The sequence below is a fragment of the Girardinichthys multiradiatus genome, chromosome 2, assembly GCF_021462225.1.
Source record: "Girardinichthys multiradiatus isolate DD_20200921_A chromosome 2, DD_fGirMul_XY1, whole genome shotgun sequence".
NCBI classification, from domain to species: Eukaryota; Metazoa; Chordata; class Actinopteri; order Cyprinodontiformes; family Goodeidae; genus Girardinichthys; species Girardinichthys multiradiatus.
This window is the reverse complement of record NC_061795.1, coordinates 29,983,597-30,000,891: the sequence shown is the minus strand read 5'-3', so window position 1 is coordinate 30,000,891 and position 17,295 is coordinate 29,983,597. Positions and strand designations below refer to the sequence as shown.

The 17,295-nt window shown below is 39.9% G+C and overlaps 1 protein-coding gene across 1 annotated transcript; it reads right to left on the bottom strand.

Annotated features, from left to right (window-relative positions):
- Positions 1-4,429: 4,429 nt before the first annotated feature.
- On the bottom strand, positions 4,430-16,770 carry LOC124880182 (cadherin-related family member 5). The gene is made up of 17 exons (XM_047385134.1): positions 16,591-16,770; positions 15,917-16,032; positions 15,611-15,825; positions 10,708-10,764; positions 10,527-10,619; positions 10,340-10,426; positions 10,146-10,256; positions 9,494-9,664; positions 9,243-9,333; positions 9,048-9,154; positions 8,757-8,957; positions 7,168-7,299; positions 6,922-7,000; positions 6,640-6,830; positions 6,257-6,277; positions 4,813-5,734; positions 4,430-4,730 (listed from the first exon to the last, which is right to left on the bottom strand). The coding sequence occupies exons 2-17, from the start codon at positions 15,990-15,992 to the stop codon at positions 4,687-4,689; spliced, it is 2,598 nt and encodes an 865-aa protein (XP_047241090.1). The 5' UTR covers positions 15,993-16,032; positions 16,591-16,770; the 3' UTR covers positions 4,430-4,686.
- Between the last annotated feature and the right edge of the window lie 525 nt (positions 16,771-17,295).

Here is a 17,295-nt window from a genome sequence, read left to right as displayed (position 1 = left end):
CTTTTATTTGTTTTAGTTTTGTTATCCTGTCAAGAAGGTTATCTAAAAACCTCTAGATAATTAGAATTTGTAACTAGAATTTGTGTTTATATACATGTTTGATGTATATAAAAGATAGCCAGCTTCAGGTCACCTTTTAGTCTTGAGTTAAATATTTTACTCATCAATGCCTACAATTAGTGAACCTTGCTAGATTTAAAATGTGTCATACAAGTTCAGACATTTTCCTATATGTTCCATTTACTACATGCAACTTCTCAGTCATAGGTTCGCCGTTCCCTGAAGCATGCAGGCCCTGTCCACACAGAAGACAAAAACGATTTAGAAAAAGTGTGCGTCCACATGAGAGCACGCACCACTGAAAACGTACAGGGGTTGGACAATGAAACTGAAACACCTGTCATTTTAGTGTGGGAGGTTTCATGGCTAAATTGGACCAGCCTGGTAGCCAGTCTTCATTGATTGCACATTGCACCAGTAAGAGCAGAGTGTGAAGGTTCAATTACCAGGGTAAGAGCACAGTTTTGCTCAAAATATTGAAATGCACACAACATTATGGGTGACATACCAGAGTTCAAAAGAGGACAAATTGTTGGTGCACGTCTTGCTGGCGCATCTGTGACCAAGACAGCAAGTCTTTGTGATGTATCAAGAGCCACGATATCCAGGGTAATGTCAGCATACCACCAAGAAGGACGAACCACATCCAACAGGATTAACTGTAGACGCAAGAGGAAGCTGTCTGAAAGGGATGTTCGGGTGCTAACCCAGATTGTATCCAAAAAACATAAAACCACGGCTGCCCAAATCACGGCAGAATTAAATGTGCACCTCAACTCTCCAGTTTCCACCAGAACCTTCTGTCGGGAGCTCCACAGGGTCAATATACACGGCCGGGCTGTTATAGCCAAACCTTTGGTCACTCATGCCAATGCCCAATGTCGGTTTCAATGGTGCAAGGAGCGCAAATCTTGGGCTGTGGACAATGTGAAACATGTATTGTTCTCTGATGAGTCCACCTTTACTGTTTTCCCCACATCTGGGAGAGTTACGGTGTGGAGAAGCCCCAAAGAATCGTACCACCCAGACTGTTGCATGCCCAGAGTGAAGCATGGGGGTGGATCAGTGATGGTTTAGGCTGCCATATTATGGCATTCCCTTGGCCCAATACTTGTGCTAGATGGGCGCGTCACTGCCAAGGACTACCAAACCATTCTTGAGGACCATGTGCATCCAATGGTTCAAACATTGTATCCTGAAGGCGGCGCCTTGTATCAGGATGACAATGCACCAATACACACAGCAAGACTGGTGAAAGGTTGGTTTGATGAACATGAAAGTGAAGTTGAACATCTCCCATGCCTTGCACAGTCACCAGATCTAAATATTATTGAGCCACTTTGGGGTGTTTTGGAGGAGCGAGTCAGGAAACGTTTTCCTCCACCAGTATCACGTAGTGACCTGGCTACTATCCTGCAAGAAGAATGGCTTAAAATCCCTCTGACCACTGTGCAGGACTTGTATGTCATTCTCAAGACGAATTGACGCTGTATTGGCCGCAAAAGGAGGCCCTATACCATACTATTAAATTATTGTGGTCTAAAACCAGGTGTTTCAGTTTCATTGTCCAACCCCTGTAGAACGTACGCTGGGCCCATTGGTGGGACACTGCCACAGAAGCGCACCAAAAACAGTTCACAAAAACACCAGACATGCGCAGACAATCCCAAGCGAGGTAAATGTAGCAACATGCCAGCAAAGCGGGGCATGCGGGTTACAGAGAGAGGTGGAGCTACAACGTTATCATTTCAGAAAAGATGTGTTTTGGATGTACACATGGAACCGACGCTTTGAAAACTTGATCCCCCTTTTGCCTCCAGAACTCAGCATAGATTCAACAAGGTTTCAAAAACAGCCTTGGTTTTGGTCCACATTGACAAGATCTATAGGCTGAACATCCATGATGCAAATCTTCAGTTCCACCACATCCCAACGCTGCTCTTGCTCAACTGAGTGGTTGTGAAAGCTACTGAAGTACATTGAGCTCATTTTCAAGAAACCAGTTTGAGATTGCTTGAGCTATAGGACATGTTGCATTATCCTGCTGGAAGTAGCCATCGGACGATGGGTCACTGTGGCCATAAAGGGATGGAAATGGGCACCAACAATACTCAGGTATGCTGTTGTGTTTCTGTGATGTTTGGTTGATACTAAGGAGCTCAAAGTGTGCCAAGAAAATATTACCCACACCTTTACACTGCCCACCACAAGCCTGAAACGATGATCAACGGCAGGATGGATCCATGCTTTGTGTTGTTTAAACAAAATTCAGATTGTACCATCTGAATGTTACAGCTGAAATTGAGTCTTATTGGACAAGGCAACATCCGAATCTCTTTATTGTCCATCTTTAGTGAGCCTGTGTGAATTGTTTCCTCAGATTCCTCTTCTTAGCTATCACGAGTGGCATTCGGTGTGGTCTTCTGCTGCTGTAGGCTATCTGCTCCAAGGTGTAACGTGTTGTGTGTTCACATCTGGTTTTCTGTGTTCCTTGGTTGTAACCTGGTCATCTGAGCAACTGTTGCCTTTCTATCATTTCGAATAAGCCTTTCTAATCTCATATGACCTTTGACTTAAACAGGGCAACCCCGACAGATGTTTCTGACAATCTGAGTAGGACAGCAGATTCTGAAATACTCAGACCAACCCACCTGGTGTCAACAATCGGGCCACGATCAAATGCATTTAAATACTGTTTCTTCTCCCTTCTGCCTTGCTGATAATCTTCAGCAAGTCGTCTTTACCATGTCTAGATGCCTAAATGGGTTGAGTTGCTGCCATATCATCGGATTAATTCACAACTTGTGTTAACAAGCAGTTCAGCAGTTTCACCCACTAAAGTGGCCAGTTTTTGTTAAACAACCGCCTTACAGAGTCATTCATTTTCTCTTCTTTTTTTTCTTTGCTGTTTTGACATATTGCAATTCCTTTAAACTGACATGTTTTGAGGATTGATTTAATGTGTCTACTCCACATGATCTAAACGTGAGGAGTTAGTCAAATAAAAAGTATTTTTAATATCAGCTTTTGACATGTGCCTTCACACGTTACAGGAATACTTAAATTAATTCTGGCTGTGTGAATGTATTTACTGTGTTATCTCATTCATGTGGGCATGAGATAACAGTAATTACATTACATTAGGTCAGAGAAAGTGTTTCAACAGCTAGTATCATGTAAATATCAGGAAATGAACTAGCACATTTGTTTAAATGCTCAAGATAAGATTGGTAAATCTGATTTTGCTTTGGGTTTAACCAAAAGTATAACTCGCTTCAAAGAGGGTTAAAGAACAACCTCTCATGCGTTGATTAAAATCCACAAATTGCACAAATTTCCTTTTGCATTGGTAAAGTAAATATTTCCTTGGACTTCATGGCTTTATTTATATCATGAAACTAAATGTATAATACAAATCCTTTCACAGCAGTGGTGAACTGGTGACCATAGTTTACAAAGTAGTTTAAAGAAGAGAAAACAATTATAACCTTAGAACAGCTAAATGCAGATGTTTATACCTAATCTCTCTCAGAATATACCAAAACCAACCTTGTGTGCACAATGTTGCAGTCACAGAACCCCCTTTCATTAACCAGTGGAATACCTGTAATTTAGATGTAATAATTTGTGCACAATGTTTGAGTCAATCCTTTAAAAATGCAGTTGGCCAAATTTTTCTATTTATTGAATACTTTGCTCACTTTTAAAGATTTGAACAACAAAACACAGAGAAAAATTGTTATATCCAGCCCGTGACTGTGTTTTGAGTTTGTGTTTTTGATTATTTCTCCTGGTCTGGTCCTTAGTTTACCCTTAGTGTTTTTGACTTGTTAATTGGTTTCACTCCCTCTGTCTCCCTGCAGTCTGACCAACACCTATTCCTAGTTCCCCTGATTACCTCGTCCCTCTATTCATTGGTTCACCCTGCTTTCCCTGTTTGTATTTAAGCTCTTTAGTTTCCATTGTTCCTTGTTGTATTAGTCCTGTCTTTCTTGTCGTTCCGTCGTGTCTGGTATTATGACCTGTATCCTACCCTGATGTCTGGTGTTCTGTATTCTGGTCTGGTTGGAGCATGTCATGCTCTTGGTCTCCCTGTCCAAGTTCTGAGTGAGATGAGTTAAAACTTGACTTACTTTCATTCCACTGGCTCCTGGCATTTTTTCTCTGCACTTTGGTCTTAACCACAACCCTCAATGATGACAAAATTAGGCTTTACTTTCCCATGTGGCTTTAAATGTGGAGCGTTTTCCTTCCTTCTGCCATGTTACAGCAGGACACAAAGTTTAGAAACCGTACTACATGGAAACAGGTCAGTAGTCATTGAATGACAGTTATGGATGTTTGGTGCTGCTTTGAAAAAAAAAATCTGTCACAATGAATATATAATGTTTATTCAAATTACTGCTGTCAACTGCATTGGGTGTTTACTCGTTCCTTCTACTAAAGCAACTGTAACATGTGGAGTCAACATTGTGCGTATTCTCAACTTTATTGTGTGCTGCTGAATGTTTTTTCTGCTTGTATTAACATGCTACCTCACATGCACTGAGTGCATCCTTATCCATGCTTTGGCAGAATCAGTCCAGTGTTTCCCTTTTGCTTGATGTAGTCTCAGCCATTTTTATTTTACCTGCTCCATCTTCTGAACTCTGATCGGTCACTCTCAGTGTCTGTAATAAAATGAATATATGAACTACTGACTGGGAATATAATTGCGAGCACAAGAAGCAGTCACTGTCAGCAGCTTCTCACCTTCACTGTTTTTGTCCACATCATCGTCACCAAGAAAACCCTCCTCATCCTCCTCTTCACGACTGTTTAGGGTATTTCCTGAGTTTGTCGAAGGTCTCCTGTCCGGAGATGGGCTTTCAACATCCACCACCCCTTCTTCTGACTCTGATGGTTCTACATGATCCAGGGAAGTGGAAGGTTGGTCTACCTCAGCATTCAGAGTCAATCCTGTTCCCATTGGTGATTCTGGAAGGGTGTCTGTAGGGGACATATCTAAATGCACCAAGGTGGCTTTTAAAGGGCCGTACTCTGGGGTGGGTTTAGGTGTTCCTGTCTCTCTGGGGAGCGATGGGGACAAGGATGGTGAATGTGAGGGGGTCGGTTTAGTAGTTTTCAGAAGTGGGTTGTCCATTTCTGCTGACATCAGTTCACTACTAGATGGACATGAGGGGCTGGGGGCTGACTCAGCAAGGTTGTTAGAGGGGGTTGTTTTCAATATTTGCTCATTTAAAGGAGAAGACATGATGTCATCCTTGGTTGCTGGGTCTAAAGCAGTGTTAGACTGTTCTTTAGTAGGGTCTGGGGTCACGTCACAAGGTAGGCCAGCATTTTCCTTATGCAGCCTGTCAGCATCTACCATATGCACAGGGCTCAGATCCTGCTTGGCGGGGTGACAGTCGGGTGAGCTACAGGAAATTTTGGTTGGTGTAGAAACATTGTTATTTAGGATCGTAGGGCTTTGCACTGTTTCATTGGGAAAGGGGGTGGTGGTCTCGATACCAGCAGCTGTTGTGGATAAAGAGGGTACTGTGCTGATGGGAATGTCCTCCATAGTGGTAATACCTGCTTTGTCTGGGAAGCTAAAGGAAGGATTGTAGATGCCATATTCCTCATTTTGGAAGGATACCTCCTCCATGTGTTGCATAGCAGTACGATGATTCACCTGAGGAGGAACCGCAAGGAGGAGTGTCAGCAGCCTGTGTTGAGATGTTGAATTCATTCCTGCCAGTGGGATGATTCATTCTCAATTAAGTCATTTTCGATTTTCTAATCATAGCCTGCTGTACGAAAATGTGGTTTTCCGAGTCCAGTAAGTAATATCTACCAGCAGGAGATGGTTATTTTGGGCTCATAATCTTCTTTTTTTCATAATGTTAAAGCCTAAATGTGGACCAGAACCCCAACAAATAAAATAGGGTATAAGTATTCAAGTTTCAGAAAATAATATGCTATTAAATAAAATTATACGGAATATTTGAGCATTTCTAATGAGTATTTATTGCCATAATTCATGAAAATACCTGACTACAGAGACTAAAAAATAGATACAGTATACAAAGGTGTAAGTACATGGGTACAAAAATAAAAGTAGAAAGGGACAAAATAGGATATGAACTGAAAAGGGTTTGGCAGGGGTTGTTTAAGGGAAGGGAAGGATTAGGATTAGCTTAAATCAAAAACTCACCAGTTGGAACCAGCGTAAACTCTGTGGAGGCATAATACAACAAATGTTCAGAACGTATTGACACTTTTATTGAATTTAACCAACAGTATTACATTAATATAGCTGACAACTTAATTGAAAAGCTTGAACTTCCAATTCTGTGAGAAATTATTCTGTAGACCGTTGTGGATCGAATTGCTGGAGTCTTACGGTCTGAATATCAGGGTTCAATCACAAGCACCAATTCCACGGGTCTTATGAAGGGCTTCCACAGTTTTTAATTTTTCTTTTCAAGTTTTTGCCTTTTGGTCCTCCATAAAAGTGACGAGATGCTTGGCATCCATTCCCTCCCACAGCCATTGTGTTACTCATCACTTGGACAACAGGAAATAAAATCATCTCACCACATTGGGGTGTTTGCCCTGGGCCACACAGCCTCTCTCCAGTGGGTCTCTCATTCCTTTGTGTTTCCTCTTGAGCCACGTCAAGACAGACAAGATACATCCAAGCACACTCATGAGCAGCATGCTCAGGAAAAGTGCTTTGCCCACCGTGCAGCCTGTCAGACGTTCTTTTCCCAGGGGACTTTGAGGGACTGCAGTGGACATGAAGAAACAACTGTAGTTTTTTTCTGTCTTAAGCAACATCAGAAATGTTGTCAGTGTTTCTTTAGTGTGGGAGCTTACTTGATTGTCCTTCAGGTAACACTTCCACCACTACAGTAGCAAAAGCTGAGTCACCGGATTCCTGGTCCACAGCTGAAACCTGGAAAAATTTTTATGTTTTTGAAACATGAATATTGACAATATATTTGTGAGATTCTGATGAGATTTGGCTGTACAAAACAGAGGAAAGCTTTATTTCAATTTAAAAGATAAGCAATATTTGAGCTTTTTTCACTTTTTTCTGCATTAAAGTCAAGCAAGGACTACCTCCAGAATGTGCTTCTGCTTCGGCTTTAGATGACTGGTCCTTGCGATCACGAGCCCCCCATGTGTGACTTGATAGATGTCAGGGTAGTTGGTTGTAGCACCAATGGTCAAGTAGATCATTGGATTGAAACCCTGTGAGTTTTGTTTTAGGAAAAAAGCCCATTGGTCACAGAAATAAAAATAGAATGTCATCAAGCATTTTTGACTATGTGTGCACAGTTGGTAGGGTGCCTTGCAAAAGTATTGAAACTTCCAGGACACTTTCTGTCCTGCTAAAAACTTCAACATAATAAATTGGGATATTTTGTGGTAAACCAACTTAAAGTAATGTGTATTCAATATACTAAAAGGTTCATTACAGAATTGTTTTAAAATAAAAAAGTGTGGCATACATATGTATTCACCCTCATGATTTAATAGTTTCCAGAACCACTTTTTGCTGCAATTAAAGCCCCCAGTGATTTAAGGTATGTCTCTAACAGCTTTGCAGATCTAGCATTATTTGTTTTTAGAAAATCCTGCTTTTGAAACTAGCCTAAGCTCAGTCACATTGGATGGAGATTGTCTGTGAAAAGATCTTGCCAAAGATTCTCATTTAGATCAAAGCTGTTCTAACACATAAATATTCTTTGATATCAAACACTGAAGTGTAGCTCTGGCTGTATGATTTGGCTCTATCTCCTGCTGGAAGGGGAACCTCTGCCCCAGTCTTAAGTCTTTTGCAGCCTCTAACAGATTTTCTATCAGGATAGCCCTGTGTTTAGCTCCATCCATCTAACCAACAACTCTGACCAGATTCCGTGTCCCTGCTGAAGAAAAGTAGCCCCACAGCATGATGCTGCCACCATATTTTTTACTGCAAAAAAAGTTTGTTGAGGGAACTAGTTTCTGCCCCACATGTTTTGCATATACGATAAAAGGTTTAATTTTAGTCTCCCTCAGACAAGAACATTTTCTTTTATGTGTTTGCTGTGTCCTCTACATAACTTCTGGCAACTTTTAATAGTTTATTTTTTTTGACTTTCTGACAGCAGTTGTTTTCTTTCTGCCACTCTTCATAGAAGATTTTTGGAGTGGCTGGCTAATTATCCCATCTATAGATTCTCCCATGTGAGCTGTCTCTGCAAGACATCCAACGTTTAAAGGGGCTTTTAGCTGCTTCTCTGGTTATTGGTGTCCGTGCCTGGCCTGTCAGTTTAGGTGCACAGACGTATCTGTTAAGATTTGTAGTTGTTCCATACTCTTTGCTATGTTCTTTGGTTTCATGATGCTGTTTGTTAACTCATATAGACATCTGAGGCATATATTTATACTAAGATGTAATTACACACAGTTACATTATATTTTAAAATCTTTTGAAGACCGTTTTTATTGCTCTTGATTTTATTTAAGGATAAAAGAGTAAAGGGGTGTATACATATGCATGTGATAAATAAATTGAGAACCATTGGTCATTGCCAGTACCTTTATGTTGGTCTATCACAAAATGTGCCAATAAAATACGAAAAGTTTAGATTGTAACAAAATGTGAAAAAGTTAAAGGATGTGAGTTGTTTTGCAATGCATTGTGTACATGCTTTAGAGCTCACATTATCAAAGTCTTGGTCGTGGACATTTAAAATCAGAGCTCTGCTGCCATACGTATTGACCAGAGAGACTGCACTCTTTCCAGCTGTGACGAAACCACAATATTGAGGTAGCTCAAACTCAGGGTGGAACCGGTTCACTGCCAGAACTCGGACCAAAGCTGTCGCAACAGAGTACTTCCTGGGATCGTCGTCCTGGTATGCCTGCACACAACATGCAAAACCATGGTAGAATCCTGAGACACTGGGAGAAGCTTTAACAAACTGCCCATTTCCAGAGGACACGAGTCTTACCATCACCTGAAGACGCAGCACTGGAGTTACGTGTCTGTCTTTCACACCCTTCATTAGTCTCAACTCACCAGTCTCTCTGTTGATACTGAAATGCTCATCTTTATCTCCTAACATGAACCCAAACACAGTTACAGGGGCGCTTATGTAAAATCTACATATCTCATAATTGTACTTATTTTGTCTTGTGTATTGTACCAGAAAGAATGGCATAGCTGATGGAAGAACTGAGACCTCTGTCTCCATCCACTGCATGAATGGGACCCGGAAAAAAGTCCAGCACAACATCCTGTAACATGGTGTACACGTGTTACTCTGTGAATCAGATATATCTGAGATCTATCATTTGATTTGAAAAGAGTGAGTTACGGAGTGCTTAGATGTTTGAACGTGTATTACGAACACTGATAAAAGTTGCGATATATTTCAAGGAAGGTGAACTAGCTGACCTCTTCTCCCTCTGTGACATTGACCCTGTACACAGGGCTAGTGCAGATTTGACTGGTCTCATCCTGGAACAGCAAGTCACAGGGCAGGAACTGTGGGTACTGGTCATCTCCATCTTGGACCGCGATGGTGACGTTGGCGCTGATGTTGTAGTGCTCAGCAGTGTTCATTTCCTGACATAATGACAAACCAGTGTGGTATTCAAGGAAGACATAGATAGTCAAACGTACAGTGCTGGGCATAGGTTTACAAGCATTTATCATTGGCATGATGTCATATTTATTTTGGACTTTTAATGATACATTGAAACTATTCTGTTACGGGGTGGACTAAGACAAAGTGAATTTCAGACCACAGATTTGGGTGCACAAATTAGAACTTATTCTGGATTTTCTCTGTGGATTTGAAAACCAAATGTAGGGTCAAATCGGAAGGCCTGTTTATTTCCCTTTAAAAGGTGCCACATCAGTAAGGAGAATGCTTTTGAGGGTTTAGCTGCACAGTTAAGTATGTTGGTGGTGCCCATTAAAAACTTTCTGCCGACCAGATTCTATGGATGGAATGGCCTGCCTGCAGTCCTGACCTCAACTCCACTGAACACTTGTGGGATCAGCAAAAAAAACAGAAAAAAGTGGTAATAGTATTGTTACGAACGGAAGCATAGATGGTGACAATAAGCCAAGTTTTGGTCTCATAGTCCAGAGGTTTGGAAAGGATCACCTCACCACTGTTCGGTCGATCAATCCTGAAATACTCAGCATCAGGCTGTAACAAAGAAACAGAATCTACAACCAAGTACTGGTTTCTCTTGTATTTATTAATTTTAGTGGTTTAAATGTCAAACTTACGGATGTTTGGTCAATTGAATAAAGGATCTTATCATCATCAGCATCCAAGGCTTGGACAGTAAAAGCCACAGTATTCACTGGGGTCAGCTGAATAAAACACAGATAAGCAGAAAAACAGACATGAGCTGAGAGATAGATTTAAATACAAGGTTAAATTTGTGTCACTGCATTTTTGAAAATGTCATACCTCGCTCAAATTGAGTGATTGAGCACTTTTTTCCGAAAACATGGGTAAATTATCATTTTCATTGAGAATCTCCACTATGATTCTGTAAACAGTCTGCAACAAAACCAAAACACATTCAGGTTTTAATTAGGATTCATTTGGATAGGAGTATCACAGGGCAGGAAAAAGGTTTGAAATATACCTGAAACATGTCTTCCTCATAACATGAAAGCTCAGCCATTAGGATTGGACCAAGTTTCTGGAAGAGAGAGGACGAACATTTAAAATATATGTTTACGGCAAAATATCTGTGACATTTACATCAAGGAGTTGAAAATCCGTGTGCAAAATAAAATATAGCAGTTAACCTAAACCATAGGTTAACTAAACACAGTTACAATGTCAAATCAGACACCTGCTACACATTAAAGGAAGTTACAAGTTGGGAGAATATGGGACATTGGATCTAAAACACGTACACACCACAGTTAAAATGGCAGGTTTTTGTGACAAAAAGAAACTATGCTAAATTCTATCAAAATAATTCCCTCATTTAAGGAAACATGTAAAATCAAAAAAAGGTGCATTGATTAGAATATGCAGTGCCTTGCGAAAATTTTCGGCCCCCTTGAACCTTTCAACCTCTTGCCACATTTCAGGCTTCAAACATAAAGATATAAAATTCTAATTTTTTGTGAAGAATCAACAACAAGTGAGACACAATCATGAAGTGGAATGAAATTTATTGGATGTGTCAAACTTGTTTAACAAATAAAAAACTGAAAGTGGGGCGTGCAATATTATTCAGCCCCCTTGCGTTAATACTTTGTAGCGCCACCCTTTGCTGTAATTACAGCTGCAAGTCTCTTGGGGTTTGTCTCTATCAGTTTTGCACATCGAGAGACTGAAATTCTTGCCCATTTTTCCTTGCAAAACAGCTCGAGCTCAGTGAGGTTGGATGGAGAGCGTTCGTGAACAGCAGTCTTCAGCTCTTTCCACAGATTCTCGTTTGGATTCAGATCTGGACTTTGACTTGGCCATTCCAACACCTGGATACATTTATTTGTGAGCCATTCCATTGTAGATTTGGCTTTATGTTTTGGATCATTGTCTTGTTGGAAGATAAATCTCCATCCCAGTCTTAGGTCTCTTGCAGACTCCAACATGTTTTCTTCCAGAATGGTCCTGTATTTGGCCCCATCCATCTTCCTATCCATTTTGACCATCTTCCCTGCTGACAAAAAGCAGGCCCAAACCATGATGCTGCCACCACTATGTTTGACAGTGGGGGTGGTGTGTTCAGGGTGATGAGCTGTGTTGCTTTTACGCCAAACATATCGTTTTGCATTGTGGCCAAACAGTTTGATTTTGGTTTCATCTGACCAGAGCACCTTTTTCCACATGTTTGGTGTGTCTCCCAGGTGGCTTGTGGCAAACTTTAAACGAGACTTTTTATGGATTTATTTGAGAAATGGCTTTCTTCTTGCCACTCTTCCATAAAGGCCAGATTTGTGCAGTGTACGACTGATTGTTGTCCTATGGACAGACTCTCCCACCTCAGCTGTAGATCTCTGCAGTTCATCCAGAGTGATCATGGGCCTCTTGGCTGCATCTCTGATCAGTCTTCTCCTTGTTCGAGATGAAAGTTTAGAGGGACGGCCGGGTCTTGGTAGATTTGCAGTGGTCTGATACTCCTTCCATTTCAATATGATTGCTTGCACAGTTCTCTTTGGGATGTTTAAAGCTTGGGAAATCTTTTTGTATCCAAATCTGGCTTTAAACTTCTCCACAACAGTGTCTCGGACCTGCCTGGTGTGTTCCTTGGTCTTCATGATGCTCTCTGCGCTTCGAACAGAACCCTGTGACTATCACAGAGCAGGTGCATTTATATAGACTTGATTACACACAAGTGGATTCTGTTTATCATCATCAGTCATTTGGGACAACATTGGATCATTCAGAGATCCTCACTGAACTTCTGGAGTGAGTTTGCTGCACTGAAAGTAAAGGGGCCAAATAATATTGCACGCCCCACTTTTCACTTTTTTATTTGTTAAAAAAGTTTGACACATCCAATAAATTTCATTCCACTTCACGATTGTGTCCCACTTGTTGATTCTTCACAAAAAATTAGAATTTTATATCTTTATGTTTGAAGCCTGAAATCTGGCAAGAGATTGAAAAGTTCAAGGGGGCCGAATACTTTCGCAAGGCACTGTACATCAGAGTGGACCCTTAAAACAGTTCACCTTCTGATTCAGTTGCAGCATTCACTCTTCTGTAGTTAATACCTACCATCAGTTACAGTGACTCGCAATAACCTGAAATCAAGCTCAGGCCTAAAAGGATTTTCCTGGGATTGATTAATTTGCAACCTTCAGCCAACCTTCAGCTAAAGCTGGCCAAAGGTTAAAAGGAATGAAAAGAACCTTGTTTTTCAAAGGTATTGGTCAGGAGAAGGGCAAAAAAAGTTATGTTTTTACATCATAGCACAGTGAAGAGAGACATCATTAGCTAAAGACAATATGGGACAACAGTGACCTACAACCACAAAACCTTTCTCCAAAACAGATGAAAAGACAACATTGAGGCTGTGAAGCAAAAATACAAACTGAAAAAACACATAAAAGATGACTTGGCCTTCTGTCTAAACACTTTGAAAATGTGGTTCAAAACTAAAAAGTGAAAAGACCACATAAATATGTCTATTGATGTCTAAATCAATAGCCTGACATTCAACATCTTGGTTTAGTCTAAATTTAGGCAGAAACCAAACAACTTCATTTTATTTAGGCTAAATAAAGACAAGGACTGGCCAACCTCAAATAGTCACAAAAATATGTCCATCCAGTGTTTGAAGAGAACCCTATACAGTGAAACATGGTGGTGGCAGGACAAGGATGTGGGGTTACTTTTATTCAAATGAGACAGGGGTTTTCTCAGTGCAGACGATTTTATGAACAGTTCCAAATTCCAATCAGTCTTGACCCAAATCCTTCAAATGTGTGGTACAAAGGTGAAGGATTTCATTTTCAAGAATCGACAATTAAACAACAGCAAGAAAATAAATAAAAGTTAGGAAATTAACTAAAGAAGGAGGTTTGCAACAACCTACCTAAGGTCCAGAACTAAATCTGTACCATCATTTGAAGAGGGTCTGTGGATAAGAGATTTCCGCATTGGACATATTTGAAGAGTTTTTTAATGCAGATTTGGCAAATATTGCAAAAGCAAGATGGCAGACTTTAAGATTCCTTACTGAAAGACTGAATTCAGACATTCAACGAAAAGGTGCTTCAGCAGAGTTTTAGTATGAATGTGTGCAAACTTACAAAACCAGACTGTTGTAGCTTTTACATTTTTATATTCCATTTTTATATTCTTCCAACAAAAGTGTAGGTTTTTTAGTTCAGGTTTTACAGGATACACTTCAAATTAATGTTAGAAAAATGACCTTCCCAGCTATGTGTAGTCTTTTAAAAATCACTGCACAGCCTTTTCATATTTGAAACGTGTAATACGAACACCAGTATTTTCAGTATTTTAGAACTGAAAAGACGCATTTGCAAAAAAAACATTAGTACCTACTTTTGACATGGGTTTTCAGTAGGTTTTCATTCACTTTGAAGGAGCTTAACTGTGCGCAGACCAGTTTAGTACAGAAGCATGCTATTTTACAACATGCTGAATCTACCATCGTTAGCATCTGAGGCCTGTAAATATTGCTCTGCCCTTTATAACAAACACAATGTCACCCTCACAGATGTGCAAGTTGCCAATGAAACATGCATTTAAAGTCCCAAAACAATATTATATACTGATTTAACATTTTCAGTGTTCCTTCCAGTTTCCAAAGGGTTAGAGGTTCAAGATTAAAAATATGAAAAGAGAGCTGACCATGTTTTTGTTTTTAATGTTTCTTATTTCTGTCTTGCTAATATTTTCTTTAGTTGTGTGATTAATTTTAATTTGCTTTTGTTGACAATCCATGTTCACTTTTTGAAGAGATTTCAACCAACAGGTCATGTCTATTTTTAATGCAGCCTGAAAGTTCAGACATTTTGGTCATTCTGTACCTGCTTTCAGCCTTGCTCTTAAAAACAGTTAAGTAATTCAAGCAAGCAGTCTGATTAAGAAGGACAAGCCTTCCCCATTTTGTTTCAGAACCACTCATCTGTTTGAGATTCTGAACTTTTGCCTAATTTTAGCCTAATTTAAAATGCAATTATCTATTACATATTGTCTACTATTACAAGTTTTTTTTTTCATTTCAATAAATGTCTTTTTAGTTTACATTTATTTTTGCCTTTGTCATTACATTTTGATATAGGATTTACTTTTTTTATTCAAGATTCTCTGCTTTTTTTGGTGTTAAAAAGTAGTGGCTGCATGTCACTAAACAGTGCAGTCAATACAGTAATGCAACAATAATTTAAAATCTAGTCATAGTGTTGCCAATCAAAAATCAGGCATGAAAATTAAATTTATTTAACATAGTAATACTGTTATGTACAAAAGTAATATTGCTGTAAAATTCGAAAAATTGTACTAATACTGTAACTTGAAATACCAGTACTGTAAAAATATATTTTAGCTTTAACAAAACTGTAAATACTTTTACTGGTAGTACTGTAAATCCAACTACCAATAAGATGCTGTAAAATGTACAGAAACATTTTTAGATTGCATCTAAACAACTAAACCTGGAAGAAAGCAACATGTCTCAAGTGAAGGTGATGACAATACAACCTTTTTCAAGCTCACACTGAAAGTTTTTAGGCTGCAACTTTTATTTATCATGCATTTTTAAGATAACGTGACAAATGTTAACAGACTGAATCCCAGAAAGAAAAGGTTAATCTGGTTGACCTTGAACTGTGACCACTTCAAGGCAGCTGGCTCACAACAATTTGACAAGATAAAATGTGAAATTTTAGGACAAGGTTGGAGGGGTTTGTAAGTTTGCTCCATTGTGACAACAGACTATCACAAATGCCAGTACTTAGATTACATTGATAAAAAAAATATTATCTTTTAAGTCTATTTCCTGTTGAGGCAGTTCAAAAACTGCTGGAGTACTGCAAAAGAGAGCGCATCTTTATTACCTCTCGGTCAAGGATCTTTTCAGCTGACGTGTTCAGCCGGATGTCTCTTCCGTCTAAGTAGAACCAGTGAGCATCCCTCCCAGACAGACTCCACCGAACCCTTTGCAGGTCGGAGTTCCCTACGAACTCACCGACAATGTTCCCGGAGAGGCTATTTTCGTGTATTTTTGCAAACACATCCCAGCCATCTGAGCATTCAGACCAGCCGGACATACCTGACAAAACACACACGAAAGCAATGCGTCAGGAAAAGCATTCTTATGAGACATCTACTGAGATCTCTGAAAGAGTGTGAAGAGGTTATACCTTCAACTGTGTTCAGATATAAGAGGACCAGCACTGTGTGCAACAGAGTTGAAAGACTCATCTGAGTGAGGGCCATTCCTCAGGAGCCAGGTCTTGTCGAGTAAAAAGAGAGGAGACTGCAAATGCAAATAACTAAACAATGTTATGTTTCCATCTTTTGTCTATGAGCTTTACTAAATGGACTCATTGACACATGTTTAAACAATAATCTACAGATTAGGAGACCAAAAGAACAAAAACACAGACTTCAATGTTATATAATTATTTCAAATCCTCTCTAAGTGGGTTTTTGTTGGGCTTTGCAGTCTATTTTGCTCTGACTTTACAACTCTTGCTGCTTCCCTTTCTTAGACCTTTTCATTCGTAAATACTAACCACAGCCACAATATCTGTTGATGATTTCTAAAGATTGCATTCTTCAGATTCTTGGTATTTATTTTCTATTCTTGAAGTCTTAATTCTCCTCCTGGTTTAACCAACTATATCAGGAATTTGTATAGCATATTTATCGGTGTTCCTTCCATCCAGCTTGTTTCAGTAAGTTCCATTTACAAAATTGGCAATCACATTCGGATCACCTAGAAAACACCTCTTCAGCATGCCGTTACATGCTCAACTTATCGGAGTCTGATGCGCCTTTGTCTACACTGTTTATAACACTTCAGCTGACTGACCTGTTCTTGTCAAACCCTTTGCAGCTTCCCTGTCAGCCTCCATCTTCTTCTGATTTCCGATGGACACAACATCTTTGATTCCTGAAATGCTAAAATGCCAGTAAATACAGGAAACAAAGGTAGGAAGATGCTTTCGGGAATAAACAATGGCCAGTCCTAGATCAGACCACAAACACTCAAGCTAAGCACCTGCCACCCCGCCACCCCCACCCCTACACATTAAAGAGCAGACAACAGCTTATGCTGCATGTCCTTGGATCAACGTCAGCTCAGAGGCAGAAAACCAATGGTGGGGCTTTATCTGGCCAAGACTCCAATCAGATTAGAGGTGGCAAGAACCTGACTGTAGGTTCAAAGACCAGGTCAGGGATGAATGCAGGAGATTTCTCTGTCACTTTGACTTATTATAGGCCAGATGGGAAACTTTTCACATCTGGCTCCGTAATAAAGCATAGTTTCATATTGTTTAGTAGTGGTGTACGGCACAAGTTATAACTTGTTACAAGAGTCTAATCATGTACTTTACACAGCCTTTGCCTGCTGGGTTTATTCAATTAGCAGCGTGTGACAAACTAATGGAGCCTGACAAGGGATTATCTATCAAATGGCGGCTGTTTATCTTGTGAAAATTAACCTACATCCCTTTACACTCTTGTCACAGCATGCACAGGCATGCAAACACAAAGGCACAAAGCACATGTCTGT